The sequence below is a fragment of the Hippocampus bargibanti genome, linkage group LG06 (genome assembly GCF_051943395.1).
Source record: "Hippocampus bargibanti isolate YZ-2025 linkage group LG06, ASM5194339v1, whole genome shotgun sequence".
In the NCBI taxonomy this organism is placed as follows: Eukaryota; Metazoa; Chordata; class Actinopteri; order Syngnathiformes; family Syngnathidae; genus Hippocampus; species Hippocampus bargibanti.
This window is the reverse complement of record NC_142739.1, coordinates 13471689-13494450: the sequence shown is the minus strand read 5'-3', so window position 1 is coordinate 13494450 and position 22762 is coordinate 13471689. Positions and strand designations below refer to the sequence as shown.

Genomic DNA, 22762 nt, shown 5'->3' with positions numbered 1-22762 from the left:
CACTCACAAACTGTGGGTAACCTCAATGTTCATTTAACAAATTTAACGAAACCAGCTAGATCCTCTTCAGTTTGCCTACCGGGCAAACAGGTCTGTGGAGGATGCAGTCAACATCGGACTGCACCACATCCTCGACCACCTTGACAACACAGAAACCTACGCAAGGATCCTGTTTGTGGACTACAGCTCTGCGTTCAATACAATCATCCCAGAACTACTCATCCCCAAACTTCTCCAGCTTGGTGTGTCCCCCACGATCTGCCAGTGGACCCTCAGCTTCCTGACAGGACGGACACAACAGGTCAGACTGGGAAATATATCATCCACAACACGAACCACGAGCACTGGAGCCCCACAGGGATGCGTCCTCTCTCCATTGCTCTTCTCTCTCTACACGAACGACTGCACCTCAACGCACCCAGCTGTCAAATTCATAAAGTTCGCAGACGACACCACGGTCATCGGTCTCATCATAGACGGCGACGAGTCTGCGTACCGACAACAAGTGGAGCAGCTGGAGCTCTGGTGCAGCCGTCACAACCTGGAGCTGAACACGCTCAAGACAGTTGAGATGATCGTGGAAACATCCATCACCAGAGCTACCCCTCACACTATCCAACTGCCTGGTGTCAACCGTTGAGACCTTCAAATTCCTGGGAATCACAGTCTCCCAGGACATGAAGTGGGAGGTCAACACCAACTCTATCCTGAAAAAGGCCCAACAGAGAATGTACTTCCTGAGGCTGCTAAAGAAGCATGGCCTGCCACAGGAGGTGCTGCAACATTTCTACACGGCTGTCATCGAATCCATCCTGTGTTCTTCCATCACCGTTTGGTTCGGGGCCGCCACAAAAATGGACAAAATCCGACTTCAACGGACAGTTAGGACGGCGGAAAAAATAATTGGCACCGCCCTACCCACTCTCGAGGACTTGCACACTGCAAGAATCCAAACTAGGGCGCAGAAAATCCTACTGGACCCTCCGCACCCTGCCCACCACCTTTTCCAGCTACTCCCCTCAGGCAGGCGCTACCGATCCATGCGCACCAAATCCAGCAGACATTTAAACAGCTTCTTCCCCCAAGCCATTAACTCTTTGAACTCTTGAACTCTTTCAACAGTAGCCAAAATGGAACTGTATATTGCCACTTAGCAGTTTTTTTGACGACGATACTAGTGCAGCGTGTTCTACCGGAAACAAATTCCTTGTGTGTTCTACATACTTGGCAATAAAGATGATTCTGATTCTGATTCTGGTTAGAAAGAAAGAATAGAGAATGAAACCAAAAATTCTGTAGCAGTACTTTACATTGTAGGAGTTTCTGAAAAACTACAGAGTCCTTTGGCAATAAAGATGATTCTGATTCTGATTCTGGTTAGAAAGAAAGAATAGAGAATGAAACCAAAAATTCTGAAGACACAAAAAGGAGAGGAGTAGCAGTACTTTACATTGTAGGAGTTTCTGAAAAACTACAGAGTCCTTTGGCAACACAAAATTCCTACTTATTTCAAACCGATAAACACTTTAAGGCAGAAATTAGTGCATCCAAAAGATAGGCTGCCAAATGAAAAACAAAGTAATGTTGTTTATTCAATACATTGTAAGAATGAAAATTGTAAAGAGCAGTACATTGGGGAGATCATAGCTACTGAATCGGCTATTAAAAATAACAAACTTTCCTATGCAGAGGCAGATCATCTGCACATTAAAATATCAGCCCTTAGAAGTGCCAAACCACCTCCGTCCAACATAACATTAGAAGAGAGAAAGGCGTTAACTACTCTAATAAAATATAAAAATATTACTGTTTTGCCAGCAGACAATGGTAGGTCTGTGTAAGCTCTCAGTCGTACAGGAATGGTCCATCGATGAAAAGGTTTCTTCAGCCGTCATCTGTACTTATTTAAAAAGAAGTACAGATGACAGACAAGGGTAGGTGTACAGAGCTTCTCAACACATCGGATTATGAAGACAAAATAAATAGGTTAATCAGTGATTCTTCCACTTATGAGCAACTAAAAAGGGACCCTTCCAATAGATACAAGAAAGAACTGATAGACTGTCTCCAAAAGTTAGAGAAAGGTAAACATATAGACAAACGGATGTATTTTAGATTATACCCGGGAGAGGCCATGCCATGTATCTATAGCCTGCCAAAAATACATAAAGAAGGGTTCCCCCTCAGACCTATTGTTTGTAGCATGGACTCCTCTACATACAATGTAGGCTAAATATTTAAAGACTATCGTAGCTCCGTTGGTTGGTAACACAGAATATCACATAGAGAACACCACGGGGTTTGTAGAGAGGATCAAAGACCTCAGATTGGAACGTGAGGAAACATTGGCATCTTACGATGTGACTTCTCTCTTTACATCTGTCCCAACCCCAGCAGCAGTCTCAGTGGTGAGGATGAGACTACTGGCGGACATTTCTCTGCATGAAAGAACCAAACTTAAACCGGACCACCTCTGCCAATTATTGGAAATCTGCCTTAACACTACGTACTTTCAATTTAGGGAAAAATTCTACAAATTCATGGTTGTGCTATGGGCTCACCAGTTTCACCCATAGTGGCTAATCTGTAGATGGAAGAGATGGAGAAACAGGCCCTCACATCCTTCCCGGGGACAAAACCTAGACAATGGTTTAGATATGTGGACGATACTTTTGTCATAATTAAAAAACAAGAAATTCAATCCTTCACAGATCACCTCAACTCGGTAGACTTCAACATTAAATTTACTCGTGAGGACATTAAAGAGAACCAACTAGCCTTTTTGGATTGTAAAGTAATTATAAAAGAGGACAGAGCCCTAAAAACAGAAGTCTTTAGGAAGGCTCTGCACACTGACCAATACTTACTTTTCGATTCTAACCACCCTTTACAACACAAACTAGGAGTTATCAGAACCCTCCAGCATAGGGCTGAACTAATACCAAAAAGCGTTGAAAGTAGAGAAAAGGAGTCAAAACATATCAGGAGAGCACTCCCAAACTGTGGGTACCCTCAGTGGTCATTTAACAAATGTCAGAAATAAAGAATAGAGAATGAAACCAAAAATTCTGAAGACACAAAAAGGAGAGGAGTAGGAGTCCCTTACATTGCAGGTGTTTCTTAAAAACTACAAAGAGTCCTTTGGCAACACAAAATTCCTACTTATTTCAAACCGATAAACACTTTAAGGCAGAAATTAGTGCATCCAAAAGATAGGCTGCCAAATGAAAAACAAAGTAATGTAGTTTATTCAATACATTGTAAGAATGAAAATTGTAAAGAGCAGTACATTGGGGAGACTAAACAAATTCTCAAAAAATACTTTATCAACATCTCAGGGATAATACTAGTGGGCCTCAATCGGCAGTACATATGCACCTAAAAGCTAGCAACCACTCATTTGACGACAATGAGGTTAAAATCTTAGCGACAGAACATAGATGGTTTGAAAGGGGAGTAAAAGAAGCAATTTTCATAAAACAACTTAATCCTTCATTAAACCGGTTTGGAGGTTCCATTTGGATCATTCGTACAACAGCCTACTTAGGCAAAATAGGATTAGGAATACTGATGAGGTGATACCGGTGGAAGTGGGGCATTCAGGCCAGTCGTTAGTCAGAACAATAGGAACAATCAGTGGAGTGGCAGGGAGTAGTCCTCTGCTCCCCCCAACCTGAGAGCAGGGATGAAAAGGTTTCTTCAGCCGTCATCTGTACTTTTTTGAAGGTGTCGGACGTTTTGCTTCTTACCCAAGATGCTTCTACCTATGCTTCTATCTATCTTCTTCGTCTTGGATAAGAAGCGAAACGTCCGACACCTTCAAAAAAGTACAGATGACGGCTGAAGAAACCTTTTCATCGATGGAACACTCCTGTACGACTAAGAGCTTACACAGACGTACTGAGAGCAGGGACCTATCATAGCAGAGTCCAGCACTGCCATGTCTGGACAGTAGAGATATATATATAGGGCCTAAACTACCAGTAATACTTTAGTTTGCTGACGAAGTTTCTTGGATAAGAAGTGAAACATCTGACACCTTCAAAGAAGTACAGATGACGGCTGAAGAAACCTTTTCATCGATGTACCACTCCTGTACGACTGAGAGCTTACACAGACGTATTAACCAACCAAATATGAAAAAAAAGTCTCTTACAATCTGAAAAAACATGGTACGTAGAAGACTAACTCATGCGCAATGGAAGACCCCATTAAATGTATTTTTATTTTTTTTTGTAGGTGAGAAAACTGATTTTCACATTAAGCTATCACACATGACATTAAAGTCAACTTTTTTTGCGGCCAAATGGGCTATTGACATAAACCTTGCTTTTGTGAGAAGGTGTCCCCCACTTTTACCCGTCCGTCTTAGGCCTTAGGACTGTAGTAAGAACAGTGTAAACCGACAACATGCAATATTTAAATTGGCTTTTCAGACAGACATTGGGAGAACTTTGCAGTCTTGGTGAGGGTCTTTGCTTTAAATGATTTCATTTGTGGGTCTCTTGTCTTTGCAGCAGACCAGTTTTTGTGCCACACTGACTCCATCGCAGATATCGTCATCCTGGTCGATGGCTCTTGGAGTATCGGTCGTCTCAACTTCCGGCTTGTCCGCATGTTCCTGGAAAACCTGATCAATGCCTTTGATATTGGCATTGATAAAACAAGGATAGGTACGTCTAGCATCACCTTTCTATGATGAAGGGAATATAAGATTTTGAACATTGTCCAAATGTCTTCATTACCAGCTATGAAACGTGACATGTGATCGTAGGTTTGGCACAGTATAGCGGTGATCCCAGAATAGAGTGGCACCTCAATGCTTTCACGACAAAAGAAGTTGTTATCGATGCTGTCAAGAATCTTCCCTACAAAGGAGGAAACACCCTCACAGGTACTGTTTTATGGTTGGCATCTTTATTGTGGCAATTACCAAAATAAAAATACAATTTATCCTCTCTACGGTGGGTCTCGAATGCTTTCCATTTGTACTTTACAAAAGCCATATATCTACAACCTTTTATACTTGCACCCTTGCTCTCTTTTTATGTATGTTCCTCATCTATCCTTTGTCTCTTTTCCTTTGTCCCTCCCCAGGGCTTGCACTGTCCTATATCTTGGAGAATTGTTTTAAGCCTGAATCCGGTGCCCGTGTTGGTGTACCAAAGATCGGGATCCTCATTACCGATGGAAAGTCTCAGGATGATGTTATACCGCCGGCCGAAAGCCTGCAAAAAGCTGGGGTTGAGCTGTTTGCAATTGGTGAGATTGGGTGCACCCTGAGATAACAGTAGCTGTGAGTTATCATGCTGTAGGCTCAATCAAAGTGCCTACAGTTTGAATAGACCAATACCACTGTGTGCTTTCTCTCTTCTTTTGCAGGTGTAAAGAATGCTGATGAGAACGAGCTGCGCTCTATCGCCTCAGAGCCAGATGACTCTCATGTATATAATGTTGCTGACTTCAACGTTATGAGCTCCATTGTTGAAGGACTGACGAGAACGGTGTGTGAGCGAGTCAAGCAGCAAGAAAAGGATATTAAGGAACGTAAGTGGACAATGACACGTAAGTAAATTGCAGGCTGGAATTACTGGAAGGGTTGACATGGACCGTTGAGTAATTGGGCCATTTGCACCCAATAACAATAAAAATGCATGACAATAAATTAGAATTTCAAAAAACTGTAGAAAAGTTAATTAATGTTATTTATTTCATTCCAGAAGAGAAACTTGTACATTAATTACCATGTGTGCTTTAATGAAATACTCACCTGGCCAATTTTCCCAAGTAAAAAAAAATATGTCTGTGTGTCTACAGAAAAATACATTTCGTACAACATTCTACCCGATTAAGATGCCTCTGTAGGTTATCTAGGGTATTTCTTTGAAATTGTATCACTTTATTGGCCTAAACTTACATTAACAAACAGTTAATATACTGGTATAGTTCACAAAAAAATATTTGACCCTCAAAGCCCAATTATGTACCATTAGCTAAGGCCTCAAACATATCGGTCTCCACATAGACAAAAAAACATGAATCCAATCGACTTGCATATGTCTTAGAGTGAGTCCATTCTTAGCAAACAACTTCAGCAGCCGAACATCGTAGAAGAATCAAAATGACATATTTTTCCTTTAAGGACAATCGACGTCTCTGCACAAGTTGTGTCCATAATTTGTAAAATCACTTCAAATGACTTCTACTGAGTGTATTTTACAAAGATTCCACGGCACATATTCTACATTTTAAGACTCACGCTGAATATTCAGGAAGTCTAGTTTTCGAGTTGATGACGATGCCTGACGTGACGTCACGTCCGGAACGCCCCTGACCGAGAATGCGACACAATGCATTTTGAGTACTTTGTTTGGTCTGAAAACTTCGTGTTGATCCGTGTTGATGGCGAAATTAGACAGAAAAAACATAAATAACGCAATGGTGAATCGTTTTGTGTTGCACCAAGACTACTATTTGATACTAGTTGACACAAATTCCCAGCAGACAAATCAGCCAGCTTGGGCACCATCTTGTGCATTTTCTGGGACACTACATTGGAGTCCTGACGGCTCGAATTGAAACGGGAGGACTTCTTTAATCAATTGCAAAAGTTTATGCTTTCCTCTTCAGAACTGTTTGAATCATATTCATAACTGGATGAGTACCAAGAAAGCATCTTCTCCGAATCTGAAGCCATTGTTTTGATTTTAGAGCAAGGCAGGACGTCCTGGCGCGACGTCACGAACAAGGGGGCGGGACCTTCTGAAACTCCGCATCTCCGGGGTCATTTTGAAATAGTTTTGGGACACTTAAACTCATTTTTATTGTTTTGTGTTTTGTGTTTTAGGTATTTTAGATGCTATAAAACGTTTTTTCTGATGTCAGTGAGGAAACAAAAAAATGGTGTCGGTTGTCCTTTAAGACATGAGAAAATAATTCTCACATCTCTTGGTAAAATGAAGGATATAGATCGATCTCAATGTGTCAGATTTGCACCTTTGTTTGCCCTTTCAGAACAGTCGCCAGAGAGAATTGGATCACCGTCAGGCCTGCTGACAACAGAGGTCACCGCTAAGACCTTCCGGGTTACATGGCGCCACTCCCCTGGAAAAGTAGAGAAATACAGAGTGGTTTATTCCACTGTTCATGGAGGACAACCACAGGAGGTGAACAACATATTTTTTTTTTCAAAGTCATGAAATTTCTTCATCAGAAAAAAAGTATCTGGTATTTATTCTTGAAGTCCGGCCTTAAGTTTTCCGAATCTTAAATATCCATCTTACTACAACATGGTGGACAAATCTGAACAGTTCGAGGGCTTCAACACTGCTTATCCTGAATAGGGCCGTGGGGGTGGGCAGGAACTTAAGAGCCCTGGCCTCAACTCTCTCAAACAACTTAAACAAGAACAGGCAATCCAAAATCTCCAAATATACGTACGTTTTCTCAAATTGGTGTAAACTTAAAATAAAATATAAGAAATATTTATTAATTAATAAATAAATAATAGTTTGTCTAGCTCCTTTGGACAGAGAAACTGTTGGATGGATGGATGGATGGATGGATTTGCCTTTATTAGTTTCACAGTGGAGAAATGTACATTTCACAGCAAAGTGATGAAAGGAATAAAAGTAGAAAAACAAAATACATGGGCTGGTGGAAAGGCAGCCACACGCGCGGCGCCAAGTGGTTACATTCTAATCTATGCTCTGATTTCCAAACCATCGGTTCTTAATCCTCAAGTAAGAGGATGTTAGCAGAATGACCCCAATTGAAGAACCCATTTCTAGTTGCCTTTTAGTTCAACAGTCCTAAAAACATTTCCAAAACAAGCATCCCAATGAAGAAACAGTTTCCTTATTTCCCTCTTTCCTATTCATCTTCACATCACTCCGTTCTACTGTTAAATGTCCATTCCACATATGCTCCTTAATCTCTTATTTTTCTCTTACCACCCTTTCCTCGCACCTCAGGCTATTGTCGACGGCCGCGACACCTCCGTGGTGTTGCGGCATCTCAACTCACAGACCGAATACCAGCTGTCTGTGTTTGCTGTGAATGAAGACGAGGACAGCGAACCACTGAGAGGATATGAAACAACCCGTAAGTGTTGATGCACACGTCACATCCAAACAAGATTAGCCCTGCAAGAAATTACCTAACATCTCAGTGGCCAAGCCACTCAAAACACTTACCCCCCCATTTAATTCAAGAGAATAATAGCATCAGTAAAGGATTCTCTTCAAAAAAGGCCTCTTTCCTCCTTACCTCTCCAAGCTCATCCACCTCTACACACCTTCACGACGCCTCAGGTCTGCTGACCAGACATTATTAGATGTGCCAAAAACTAATCGGAGGCTCAGAGGGGCGAGCTTTTTCCGTTGCTGGTCCCACTCTCTGGAATGACCTGAACATTCGGCAAGCACCCTCGCTGCCCATCTTTGAAACCCGTCTAAAACTCACTTTGATGACACTCCTTTCATATGTCTGTTTTTGTTGTTCTTTTGTGGGTCATGAAAAGTGATACATTTTTCTATGAATGCAAAAAGAAGTTTTTTCGTTGCAACTCAGTCCTACCAAAGGTTATTTTTTTGACAGTGTTCTCGTTCTGACTGTTTTTCACTGTGTGTGGTCGTGTGCATATGCAGTGGCTCTTCCCACAGTGACCGGCCTCCAGCTGTTTGACGTAACTCACAACAGCATAAAAGCAAGATGGGACAATGTCAAAGGAGCATCAGGCTACATGCTGCTTTATGCACCGCTTAAAGATGGAGACTTAGCTGACCAGGAGGTAATAACACCTTTTTATGCCCCAATAATGATAACCCATTACCTGTTAACGTGCTAAGTTGTCCACTGTAGTGACTGCTGTCACTAAAAGTTTTCAAACAAATGTGAAGCAATTATACCGTTTCTTGTTTTTGTTTGTTGCTAAATTACATTGTTGACCACAAATTAAACATTGTTCTATTTATGTTTTAAGTTTGCGTGTGTGTGCGTGCACGTGTGTGTGCGTGCACGTGTGTGTGTGTGTGTGTGCGTGTGTGTGTGTGTGCGCGCGCGCGCGTGTGTGTGTGTGTATGTGCGTGTGCGTGCGCGCGCGTGTGTGTGTGTGTGTGTGTGTGTGTGTGTGTGTGTGTGTGTGTGTGTGTGTGCGTGTGTGTGTGTGTGTGTGTTTAATCTTCAGGTCAAAGTGTCAAATGCAGTGAACCAGCTGGAGCTTGATGGTCTGATCCCGTATACTGAGTATACAGTCACTGTTTATGCCATGTTTGAAGAAGAACCTAGCGACCCAATTACACACCAGGAAACTACTTGTAAGTGTTACTTATTCACAATATGTACATTTGGCTTGTACTGTATTCTGCATCAGACAACATCTTGGAAGTATTGCAGCACGAAATGGCAACTACACCGTGTAGTCACGATATTTTTTGGGCTTGTTTTATTTGTGTTAATTTCAACTTGCAGTAACACAGAACTCTGCATCATACTGAAAGTAAAGATATAACTAGAGGTTACCTTTGACAAAGTGCCATTCTATTCATGAATCTGTTCTCTGCGATGCTTAACCTCATGATGGTCAAAGGCATTCCTGGAGCCCATGCTAGCTGTCCTCAAGCAGTAGTCACAGTACATCAGTGCGGTTCTGTTCCACTCCAAATTACAATAAGAGATTTTGGGCTTTCGTACTGCTAATTTACTGCGATTTCCTTCCACATTCCAAAAACATGCATGGAGGTTCATGAAAGACTCAAAATGATCCCGAAGTGTGAATGGTTGTTTGTTTGTGTTTTCCCTGAGATTGGCTGGTAAACAATTCAGTGTGTCATAATCAGCCTGAAGACGGTTGGAATTGGCTCCAGAATGCCCTCAACCTTAACAATGATAAACCGAATTTGGACAAAAAAATGGAATTGGGGAGTCACAATTCAAGTCCCATAGCAGACAAAAATGTAAACATGATATGTTGTTTGTTACTCCCTTGGTTCCCTTGAGTAAGGCATCGTTCAGCCCTCATTTCAGTTTTTTTTCCTTGCATGTGTCACATCCTGATTGCCGTCAGGGGCAAGCCCCTCCCCTCCCTGCTCTCCGGGCTCACTCACCTGATTCCAATCACATTGATTGTGCCTTCTGGCTATATAAACCACCCGGTTCCGCTCGGTTTTTGCTGGTGTATTCATTCATCCCATGACCCTGTCACCCAACAGTACGCAGGTTGGTCTCGCTCGGCTGTCGTGCCTCTCTGTTCGGTTGCCTTACCTTCTGTTTTTCCCCTTTTTGAACTATACTGTTTGAAATATACTGTCTCCATCAAGTATTTGGGATGCAGCTCCCTTCTTTTTCCATTCGTCGAGATCTGTCGCCACTCGTCGTGCGGAAGTGACATAATACACTGGCCAACTATGGATCCCGCCGATGGAGACAAGTTCATATCCGCCATAGCCCATTAGGTGGAGCGTTCGAGCCAGCTGGCACAAGCTGTCGCGGAGATCCGCCATACCGTGTCCTTGCTGGCTCAACGCCTAGAGGGGGTTGAGACACGCCTCGCTACCCTGAGCACCCCGCTCCCTACCGCACCCCTCACGCTAGGCAGGCGAACCCGGGCGCTGTGCTCAATTCTTGATGCAGTGCTCGCTGGTTTTCGAGCGACAACCCTCCGCTTACGTTAGCGATGAGGCTAAGGTTGCTTTCATTACCAGCCTGCTCACGGGCCAGGCCGAGTCCTGGGTGTTGGCCGTCCCGGACTCCCAGCCCGAACTATGTAAATCCTACCCGGACTTCGTGGCTGAGCTTCGCCAAGTGTTCCACCACCCGATCACAGAGTGCGAGGCTGACTGACTCCTCCTAGACTGCACACAAGGAACGCGTTCGGCTGCTGAGTATTCCATCGCCTTCCGCATCCTGGCTGCCCGGAGCAGCTACAATGATCGAGCGCTGAGAAGAGTGTTTCGTCGCGGACTGAGCGCCGCTCTCAAGGACGAGTTGACCACCCGCGATGCTGGCACCACCCTCAGCGAGATGATCGATGTCGTCATCTGCTTGGACCATCGTCTCCGGGAGAGGCACCGGGACCAGCGAACCCGAAAGCAAGCAGTGGACGACCACACCCGGCGGCAACGAGCAGGCTCGACGTAAGGAGGCGCCCCCCGAGCCGATGCAGATGGGGAGCGGGAGCGATCGCGCCAACCGTGGGGGACGTCGCACCCAAGGCCCTCCGCCAAAGACCCCCAGAACCTGTAAGTCCCCATCTAATCGGCGACCGCGGCACCCGTCGAAAGCGTCAAGGACGGAGCCCGTCACGAGATTGGAGTTGGACGGCGAATTGATTGGCCCGTCCAATTCCCAGGCGATACGGGTGTTAGTGGATCCGGGGGCGGACGGGTGCTTTATCGACCCCCAACTGGCATCGTCGTTGGGTTGCGGCATCGAGGAACTTAAAGTCCCCAAGGAGATTCTTGACCTGGACTGCCGACTTTTAGCCAGGGTTACTCGAGTCTCTGCACCACTCAAACTCCGGCTGTCGGGCAAACACGTCGAGCATCGCCGTTTTCTGCTCATGCCCTTCCGCAACGTACCACTCGTGCTGGGCCTCCCCTGGCTCCGCACCCATGACCTTTCCATCTCGTGGGAGGGCCCCACCATACATGGGTGGAGCCCCTACTGTTACGCTAACTGTCTGCGGTCGGCTGTGGCAGGGCGTGACCCCTCTCGTGGCGGCTCGCCCAAAGACATCTGCCTCGAGGGCGTGCCGCGTTGTTACCACGACCTGCGGGAGGCATTCAGCAAGGATAGCGCGCAATCCCTGCCACCCCACTGACCGTATGACTGTACCATAGAACTGCAGCCAGGAGCTCCACTACCGGACTCACGACTATACCACATTTCACACCCGGAGCAAGAAGCCCTGCGCACATACATTGACACTTCCCTCGCGGCGGGACTCATCCGACCCTCACGTTCTCCACTCATCGCGGGGTTCTTCCATATTGAAAAGAATGACAAGTCCCTGCATCCGTGAGGTGATAACCGGGGTCTGAACGACGTCACCATTCGCAACAAATACCCGCTCCCCCTCATGGATTCGGCCTTTGCGCCCCTCCAATCGGCCACCATATTCACTAAGCTGGATTTGCGTAGTGCATAACATCTGGTTCGCATCAGAGAGGGGGACGAGTGGAAGACTGCATTCAAAACGCCCTTGGGGCATTTTGAATACATGGTGATGCAGTTTGGACTTACCAACGCTCCCTCCGTATTTCGAAGCCTTATCAATGATGTGTTTAAGGATTTCCTGAACGTTTTTGTCTTTGTTTATCAGTACTGTTGGGTTATTTTTTTATCGTTCGCCCTTGGTTCATTGCTTCGTCGGGTGTTGATGGAGATCGATGGTTAAATCATCAGGGAGCCAGGACTTGAACAGAAAGTTGATTTAATTTGGAGAGCACGGGCATTGTGGTGCGGACGGAGGAGCGAGCATGGAGAGAGAGAGAGACGAACGGGCTGCAGGAGTATTTATTTGCGAATTGTTGCTTTACACATCATCTGCACAAAAAGCATAATGAAAAAAGTTCAGTCATCAAATTTTGCAACTCCATTTTTTCCTTTTGAAATTAATTTCTCTGCTCAGAAACTAATAAAGGTGCATCCGATCAAATTCAATTTATCGTTTTTATGAATCAAATCATCTGATCTTTGATTTCAGGGGATGACAATTGTGAGGTCAAAACCAGTGTAATGATCACGTCACAATCATTATCTTAATAAATCTATAACTTTCCTTCTATGAAATGTCCAACAATATCAACTGGTGAATCTCTGTAAGGACTTAATCACCAGCAAATTTAGTTACATTTAACTTGCCAATTCCATCCAATTCAAGATAAATGTTCCTGTTATTCAGCCCAATTTACTGACCATTTTATTTACTTTTTCCAATTGAACCGTCGTTTACGAGCCAGCACAGTGGGGCCTCAGAATTTTCTCTGGGTCTTTTGAACCCCTCTTTGAAGCTCTGTGCTGACAAAAACCCTTGATAAGAGGCATCGTAAATAACTCTGGCTTGTTTCAAATGGCTTGAACAAGCTGTGTACAGAACAAGGTTCATAAAGGCACTCTTTGATTCTGTCATTTTATACAATTTCCATTTCATTTCGCATTTGCCCAAATCAGGATTTCAAAATGATTTGTCTTTCATGGAAAAGGGCATGTAGCTTCAAAAGAGTGAATTAATCATAATCATTTATTATTGAATCTAGCAACATCTATCTTGCTGATTTCAGTTCAATTTGAGATAAACATCCTTATTTCCGCAATTGAACCGTGATAGAGGAAAAACTTCAGCAAAAACATACATGATTGTTATCCTAAGGAATGCAATGGTCTCACTGCTTAAACACCATCCCCCAGTTTTTGAGACACAGCAGGCCAGATCCCAGCAGTCATAAATAACTCCAAAACGCAAATGGCCAATGTTCAAATCGCTCTTGAGAACAATGTGGCACAATTTCAACGCTAATAATTTTACAAATTCACTGTAGTTCGGCTTATGTCTATTCATTTGTCCGCTGTCTTAATTTATTTGCTCACTCAGTCTAATTAATTATTTAATTCAGTTTTTTTGTTTCAAGTAGACGGCATTCGTCAATAAGCTATGGAAAAAGAAACAGTGTTATGTCATTCATGAGGACGTCGAGCGGAGACGAAAGTCTCCTCGCTGCATGGTTGGACAGGTCTCCCGATGAGACAGGACAGCCCACTCCATGGCACCCGGTCGAGTTCTCTTGTGATGACAAGGCCGCCTCGGTTCTGTGGAGAAGAGAGGCCTCGCGGCAGAATCAAATTCGGCAGGAAGAATGTCTTTTATACACATGTTTGTGAATGTTAACGCAGCCCTTTATTTATTTTATTTTCCTTTATTAACTTATTCGTGAATGAATCAATTTGCCGATCTCAGAATGTGGCTGTGAATTCACCCCCTACCCCTCTCTTACGGGTAGAGAAAAGGATGGGGAGGTGGTCTGTCCGCATTCAGCCACCCCCTCCTTTTTTTTCTTAGCGAAGTTTAGACAACGCGCGTACATACACAACAATACATAAAAACACACAATGCATGCACAAAAAGACGAAAGACAAAACACGAAAAGGGAAGACAAGAACACACACACAAGAACTGCTTCCCCTAACGCCCCCCTCCTCCAGCCGACCACCCTCTGCCCCCTGGACAATGAAAATCCCTGGGAAACCCCGTAGCAATGGCGAGCATTGTTGACCATGTGCTAGTGTCGGTGAATGAATTGAAATTACGGTAATCCACAATATCCCGTCAACAAGCAGGCCTCGCCGAGGGAACGGTCCCTCGTCGCTCTTGTGGATACAAGCAGACGACCACCAAAAGCTAAGAGCTTCTGTCTCTTGTAGACAACCATTATAGCTGCAGCTATTTAAAACAAAAAACGTCCGGAGTGAAATCGCTCAATTCCCCAATTTCACTCACGGCCCTCGCGCACAGTGAATTCCAAAAATTCACCCCTTGTGAATATTATAATTAGAATTATTCTGGTCTTACAGTACGGCAGCCAGGGCGCGGTAAACCAGACATCTCGATAAATATTAGGATCGATTTGTTGCGTATATATTTCCGTTAATACACCTCCAGGCCCGACTCAAATGGGGACCCGCCTTGGCCCGATCATCAGAAATAGAACCCATAGTTTGAACATGGGCTATAATCGGACAATATATTCCAATAGAGTCGCGTTAGTAGCCTCGATACGTGGGTTACGCGCAAAGAAATCCTTCTGGCCACAAAGGATTCCACATTCGTTCACCCAACATAGCAGCATGCTAGCGGCACTCACCCGTGAAAACTCAACCGTGTGGTCAGGTCAGAATGAAGAGGCGCTTCCACCACGCACCCCTCAACCGCTTCGGACCCAACCGGCGCGGGTTTCTTGGCACCAGAATGTTGGGTTATTTTTTTATCGTTCGCCCTTGGTTCATTGCTTCGACGGGTGTTGATGGAGATCGATGTTAAATCATCAGGCAGCCAGGACTTGAACAGAAAGTTGATTTAATTTGGAGAGCACGGGCATTGTGGTGCGGACGGAGGAGCGAGCATGGAGAGAGAGAGAGACGAACGGGCTGCAGGAGTATTTATGCGGCGCATAGTAATGACACGACAGGATGTGACGTAATAAAATGCGACATCGTGTAAAGGAAGGCAGGATATGACATACGAGGAAGTTCAAAATGTAAACAAAGATTACAGAGCGATGTTTAGAGATGTTTGTATGGCGAATTACCCTAACAGTACGACATACTAATTTTCTCTAAATCTGCAGAAGAACACCGGCAGCATGTCCCACTGGTCCTGGCGCGGCTCCTGCAAAACCGGCTCTATGTGAAAGCAGAGAAGTGCGAGTTCCACCTCCGCTCTCTGTCTTTCCTAGGGTTTAAGGTGGAGCATGGGCAACTTCGGGCCGATCCCGCCAAGACCAAAGCGGTGGTAGAATGTCCAACCCCCAAGACGCGCAAACAACTCCAGCGATTCTTGGGGTTTGCCAACTTATACCGCCGCTTCATTTGCGGTTATAGTCAGAAGGCACTTCCCCTAACCAGTCTCACTTCCACCAAGGTTCCCTTTAGGAGGACACCCGACGTGGAGGGGGCGATTAACCGCCTCAGACGCGCCTTCACAAACCCCCCTGTATTACGCCACCCCGACCCAGACCACGCATTCGCGGTAGAAGTCGACGCATCTGAGTCCGGGGTGGCGGCGGTATTATCCCAACGCTCCCCGGCTGACCAGAAGCTCCACCCATGTGCCTTCTCCCACTGTCTCAGCCCTGCGGAAGCCAACTACAATGTGGGGAACCGGGAACTGCTGGCAATCATCCTGGCCCTGCAGGAGTGGAGACACTGGCTCGAAGGGGCCAAACACCCCTTCACTGTCTTCACCGATCATAAGAACCTGGCCGCCATTTGGTCTGCCAAGAGACTTAATTCGCGCCAGGCCCGGTGGGCACTGTTCCTGACCCGCTTCAATTTCACCCTCACCTACAGCCCCGGTTCGCAGAACACCAAACCGGATGGCAGAGAAGGATGGGGTCCTTGCCAGCATACTGTCGGCGCAAAACATCCTGGGCGCCCTTAGGTGGGAGGTGGAGAAGAGAGTTCAGGAGGCTCAAGGTGGTAACCCGGTTCTCAAGGGTTGCCCGGTGGATCGCCTATTCATCCCCCCCACACTACGTGCTGAGGTGCTGCAATGGGGACACGCCTCCAGGGTCGCCGGTCACCCTAGGGTCAACAGGACGATCCACCTCATCGCCCAGCGGTTCTGGTGGCCGGACTACAGGAAGGACATCGCGGACTACCTGAAGGCATGTCCCGCCTGCGCCTGTGGAAAGGTCTCCCATCAACCCCCGGCGGGACTTCTCCAACCACTATTAGTCCCCTCCCGACCCTGGTCCCATATCTCCCTGGACTTCGTCACGGGCCTCCCCCTTTCCCGTGGCAAGACGGTCGTCCTCACTGTGGCGGACCGCTTCTCCAAGTCGGCCCACTTCATTCCGTTAACCAGGTTGCCGTCGGCCATCGAGACGGCCCAGCTCCTGGTTAACCATGTCGTCCGTCTCCACGGGATTCTGGCGGACATCGTGTCGGACCGGGGACCGCAGTTCGTGTCCAAGGTATGGAAACGTTTCTGTCGGTCCATAGGGGCATCAGCGAACTTGTCATCTGGCTACCACGCCCAATCCAACGGCCAGACGGAGCACAAGAACCAGGATCTGGAAGCAGCTCTACGGTCCGTGTGGCTCCACCGTCCAGCGTCATGGGCCCTCCACTTGCCGTGGGTGGAGTACGCGCACAACACCCTGTTCTCCTCAGCCGCAGGTCGGTCTCCGTTCATGTCTGCCTGTGGTTATCAGCCGCCGCTGTTCCCCACCCAAGAGGGCCAGGTGGAGGTCCCGTCTATCCAACACCACCTCAGATGGGCCCATCGAGTGTGGAAGGAGACCAGAGCCGCCCTGTCGCGCACGGCGTCCCGGAACCAACACATCGCGAATCGTCGTCGGCGCCAGGTCGGGAAGGAGGTGTGGCTGTCCCAATTTGGCCCGGGACATTGGCCAAATTGGTTCCGCGGTTCGCGGGCCCCTTCCCCATCGAGGCTGTCCTCAGCCCGGTCTCGGTCAGGCTCCGGCTGCCACCCACGATGAAGGTCCACCCGGTCTTCCACGTGTCCCTCCTCAAGCCGGTGGAAACCAGCTCCCTAGCTCTGGCACACGCCCCCCGCCCCTTCCCCGGATGTTGGATGGCGATCCAGTCTACACTGTGCGGGAGATATTAGACTCACGGCGCATGGGCAGGAGCTGGCAATACCTGGTCGATTGGGAGGGCTACGGACCGGAGGAACGTCAGTGGGTCCCCCGCTCCTGGATCCTCGACCCATCACTCACCGAGCGTTCCACTCGGCTCACCTCTCCAAACCGCGTGGGCCGCCAGGGGGCGTCCGTTGAGGGGTGGGGGCACTGTCACATCCTGATTGGCGTCAGGTGCGCGCCCCTCCCCTCCCTGCTCTCCAGGCTCACTCACCTGATTCCAATTCCACTGATTGTGTCTTCTGGCTATAAAAGCCGCCCGGTTCCGTTCGGTTTTCGCCGGTGTATTCATTCATCCCATGACCCTGTCAGCCAACAGTACGCAGGTCGTGCCTCTCTGTTCGTTTGTCTTACCTTCTGTTTTTCCCTGCGTGTCTCAGTAAAAACGCTTTTTGAACTATACTGTTTCCATCGAGTATTTTGGATCCAGCTCCCTTCTTTTTTCGTCCATTGAGAGCTGTCGCCACTCCTCGTGCGGACGTGACAGCATGCTTGGAAAATTGGATTTGGGATCTGAATGTGTCACTGCACATTCAGATTATGAAGTATGTATTACAATCAGTATATTGAAATAGATAAGGGTGGCCCATTGGTCCAGTAGTTAGCATATTGACCTCACAGTGCAGAGGTACCGCATTCAATTCCAGCTCTGGCTTTAGTGCATGTACATGTTCTCTCCAGGCCTGTTTGTTTTTCTTTTCCGGGAACTGTGGTTTCCTCCCACATTCCAACAACATGGATGGCAGACATATTGAACACTGTAAAATTTAGAGCAGTGGTTCTTAATCTTGTTGGAGGCACCGAACTCCACCAGTTTTATATGCTCATTCATCGAACCCTTCTTTCAATGACTGTGCCCACCAACTGCAGTAGACTGAGGGGTGGACCTCTGCGGCGGAGGAACCACCGAACCCCTGAGACTGAATCACCGAACCCATTTTTAGAACCACTGATTTCAAGTGTTCAATTTAGTGTCTAAATTGTCCCGAGGTGTGAGTGTGAGCACGGATGGTTGCTCCTCTCTATGTACCCTGTGATTGGCTGGAGACCGGTTCAGGGAGCCCGCACCCACTGCCCAAAGAAAGCTGGGATAGGCTCCAGGACCCCCGCGACCCTAGTGAGGTTAAGCTTATCGGAAAATAGAACAATGGTTGAATGAAATAAGTTCATACATTTTTTCATTTAAAAAAATTAATTAACTATAAATAATACATTTCTCTCTCTCTCTCTCTCTCTCTCTCTCTCTCTCTCTCTCTCTCTCTCTCTCTCTCTCTCTCTCTCTCTCTCTCTCTCACTCTCACTCACTCACTCACTCACTCACTCACACACTCTCTCTCTCTCTCTCTCTCCTCACTCTCTCTCTCTCTCCTCGCGCTCTCTCCATCTGTCTTTGGTCAGTACCACTCAGAGCGCCCAGTAACCTCCAGTTCTCTGACGTCACGCACAACTCTGCACATATCAGCTGGGACCCCGCTGCTAAAGGAGTAACCGGTTATCGTATCACGTGGGTCAATTCAAATGGGCGGGTCACTGAAGAGGTGCGTGTGTCAAATATGAACATTGTGTGATAGCTAAGTGAGACCAAACATTATTTTTTTACACGTACGATTGTTCGTACAATACCTATGCAAATAGTGTTAATTAAATTCTATTTGTCGTTCAATTACATTTATCAAATCATTTATCACATCCCTTACTGTCCTCAACAAAATTACACAACCAGGACCGATATTTGTTTAATTAAATTGTGTGTCTTCCAGGTGGAAGTTGGGCCAATAAATTCTTATGACCTCAATGGACTGAAATCTTTGATGGAGTATTCTGTGGCTCTCTTTGCTCTGTATGATGAAGGCCAATCAGAGCCGCTCACTGATGGATTCACAACTAGTAAGTCAATTTTGTTTGAGCAATGAAGCAAAATGTTTCAGCTTAATATTTTAATGAAGTCATGTCAAATTACATGCTGGTATCTGGATTTTTTTTTAAATCAAGCATTTTTTGGAATTGTCCTTTGGTTTGGGCATAGTTCAGATGTCTTCTGCATGGCCTGATGCCCAATTCAAATTAACTATTTAATCCGCTCTGTGTATTTACTTTTTTTATTTACAAAGTACGATATCACATGGCATGCACCCGAAATAAACAACTTCAAGTTGACACCGTGTTGACAGAAGTAAATACAGTGATACCTCAGCTTACGAACTACATTGGTTCCCAGAAAGTGTGTGTAAGGCATAAAGTGTGTCTTCCAAACATTAATTTCCCATAGGAAACCATTAAAAATGATAATAATCCATTTCCAGGTCCCCATAAGACATAATGTTCTACTAAATAAGCCTTAAAACTACACAAAATATACCGTATTTTATGTAGAATAAATGTGCTATTGTATTGTAATTAAAGGAATAAACTACTGTATATTAAAGTTGTTTTATTTAGCTTTGTTATGGCCGTTGATTTAGTTGCCTCTTGATGATATCCGAGTGAAGTTGCTGTGCTTTCGTGGCGATAATACCCTCACTCACACTGTCCCCTGCTAGCTGCTTTTTGTTTATCCAAATCAACAGAAGTTTTTCAACCTCTTATATTGCCTCAGACTGTTGCTTAGACAACACAGAAATACCCTTAGCCACAGGTAGCAATGGTCTACTTAGCATACTGGTACTGGGACGCAAAGTCACACAAACGCACACCTCGCTTGTCTTTTTCGATGATCTCCTTCTTCTGCTCAACCGTAATTTGCTTTTGTGTCCTCTTTGGCTTAACACTAGCCTGTGGTGGGGTCTTTTTCGGTCCCAAAAAAGAAAAAGCATCCACTCCATAAGGGTTTCAGCTAGGATGAAAGGAAAAATGTATAAAACAGTGGTCAGACCAGCCATGATGTTTGGACTGGAGACAGTGCCACTGAAGAGAAGACAGGAAGCAGAGCTGGAGGTAGCAGAGCTGAAGATGTTGAGGTTTTCTTTGTGAGTGACCAGGTTGGACAGGATCAGGAATGAGTACATTAGAGGGACAACTCATATTAGAGGTTTTGCAGAGAAAGTCAGAGAGGCCAGACTGAGATGGTTTGGACATGTCCAGAGGAGAGAGAGTGACTATATCGGGAGAAGGATGCTGAGACCGAGCGGAAGACCGAAGAGGAGGTTTATGGATGTGGTCAAAGAGGACATGAAGGTAGCTGGTGTGAGAGAAGAGGATACACAAAACCAGGATAGATGGAGGACATTGATTCGCTGTGGCGACCCCTGAGGGGAAAAGCCGAAAGGAAAAGAAGAAGAAGAAGCTGGTGTCTATAATGTAGAGTACTGTACCACAGTGTTTATTTTATTTTACTTTTATCAAAACTGCGTGCATATGTGAGGCACACAGTTCTCCTGCCTCATGACAGATTCTTCTTGCGCCTCCTCGGCTGCAGAATAATAAAATTAGTGAGAGCAAGCTACATTAAACAGTTAGCAAGTTAAGTGCAACCATCCAGTCATTTTCTCCTGTTGCTTGGCTTTATTTTCAGAATGGAGGGTTACATATCTAAATTGAAAGAAATAGAGAGACTTTTAAAACTGAAGGAAGGCTTCTACAAAGACCTTATTGATGCCTTTCTTCAGAACGAACGGCGCATGGACTTCATTTATAAGTAAAGGTAACACGATAATCACGTTTTTACATTTTTTTACTATGCTACAGAAAAGAATGCTGACATGACATTTTAAACAAAACATGTTAACTGTTGCCAATCAAATGGCGAATAAGCTACTCTGTGGAGTTCATCTGTTTGTAAATCTGACTGTGTTGACGTCAGTGCCTCACCAGCCATGAACCTCACCGCACGTCACTGATGTCACGTTAATGCTTCATTTTTCCAAGTGGGATTGAATTAAAGTGTAGTATGATAATTTTATTCGAAACAAATTCACTGATTGGTGTCAGTAGTCTGCCTTGTAAGCACACTACCACCTGCCCATGTCGGATCACAATTCATGAGAAAAAAAAATCAGACATGATACATGTGGGAAGAGTTGCAATATGCACAATAAGCAGGGTTGATAACCACAATTTGACTCAGTGGACATAAAACATACACACAAGTATTTGGTCATTCCACTGTTGGTCTTCTTACAGTTGTTGCCTTCACGGCTTCTATACCTTGAAAATATCTCCATTTTTGAATGATTGAATGGTGAGTAAAATATGAATATAAAAAACTTTAATAGGTATTCTGCTGTCCGTGCTGCATGAAAAGTAGATAAATGTCTTAAATTATTACCGGTAAATGTGTCGACCAATACCAATTTGCATGCAAGTAAATTGGATTGGATTGGATATGCCTTAATTAGTCTCACAGTGGAGAAATTTACATTTCACAGCAGCAAAGCGATGAAAGGAATGAAAGTAGAAAAACAAAATACATGAGCTGCTGGAAAGGCAGCCACTCTCGCGGCGCCGTCTTGAAGTCAAAATAACAAAAAAAAAACTAAATAACAAATAATATAACAGCATAGAGACAATATGACAAAACAAAGACACAGAGAGACATTCATTCTTCAGGACTTGCTGTACCCTCTTTGTGATGACATGAAGCAGCTCTAGATGAAAGAGGAGAGGATCAAAGCGTCTTTCCACCAGTGGATCAGGGACATCATGGTGGAATGTGCACGTCGACTACAAGCTAAATGTTGAAAGCAAACACGCAGCTATAGCATCCATTGACGAAAAGAGATTGTCTCACATCTCCTGTTCAAATGAATGCTCCTGTAACTTTGTCTTCTAAATTGATTGTTTTTCATTCCACAAAAAGAGCACTACCAATGGCAATTTATTCTTAGTTTCCATGAATGGGCGTATCACGACCATTCAAAGGTGAGCCATTTTTCTCACAGTGCCAAACACTGTTGAATTTTATTGCCCTTACTGCTCCCGCTGCTACATTGGCAGTATGCCCACCTCATTTACACCTCAGCATAATAGCCCCGGCCCATTAAAAGGTCATTTCCCTATCCCTGACTATTCAATCATACTAAGGGTTATTGATTGGTCAGAATATCCCTTTAAGCAACAAATGCTTGGTGCTGAGTCAGTGGGGGGAAAACCTTTGGCAAGAAACCACTGGACAAGGTGACCATTTTTCCTTTCCGCGTGGTTAAATGAAGCGAATGCCTCACAGGTTTTTAAGACGCTGCTCTCCCTAAAATTCTAAGCTAAAATTCAGCTAATGTTTTTTTTCTATTTTATTGAGCGCACATTGTCATCTGGGTCCTGTGTGAACTTCAGAGGATCCCAGCAGATTTTGACTATTTAGCTCATATACTGAAAAATAATAACACATCTATTATATGTTGTACCTGTATTGGCAAATTAATCAAATTCATGCGGGAAGTCACTAC

At 45.3% G+C, this 22762-nt stretch overlaps 1 protein-coding gene across 1 annotated transcript in view; it reads left to right on the top strand.

Annotated features, from left to right (window-relative positions):
- Positions 1-22762, top strand: part of col14a1a (collagen, type XIV, alpha 1a) — a 188575-nt gene that overhangs the window by 51174 nt on the left and 114639 nt on the right. The window contains exons 6-15 of the mRNA XM_088999600.1: positions 4518-4673; positions 4775-4894; positions 5098-5262; positions 5383-5547; positions 7015-7166; positions 7974-8103; positions 8649-8791; positions 9188-9317; positions 18780-18919; positions 19142-19268. Coding sequence (XP_088855726.1) covers positions 4518-4673; positions 4775-4894; positions 5098-5262; positions 5383-5547; positions 7015-7166; positions 7974-8103; positions 8649-8791; positions 9188-9317; positions 18780-18919; positions 19142-19268 — 1428 coding nt within the window. The remainder of the gene's footprint in view (positions 1-4517; positions 4674-4774; positions 4895-5097; positions 5263-5382; positions 5548-7014; positions 7167-7973; positions 8104-8648; positions 8792-9187; positions 9318-18779; positions 18920-19141; positions 19269-22762) is intronic.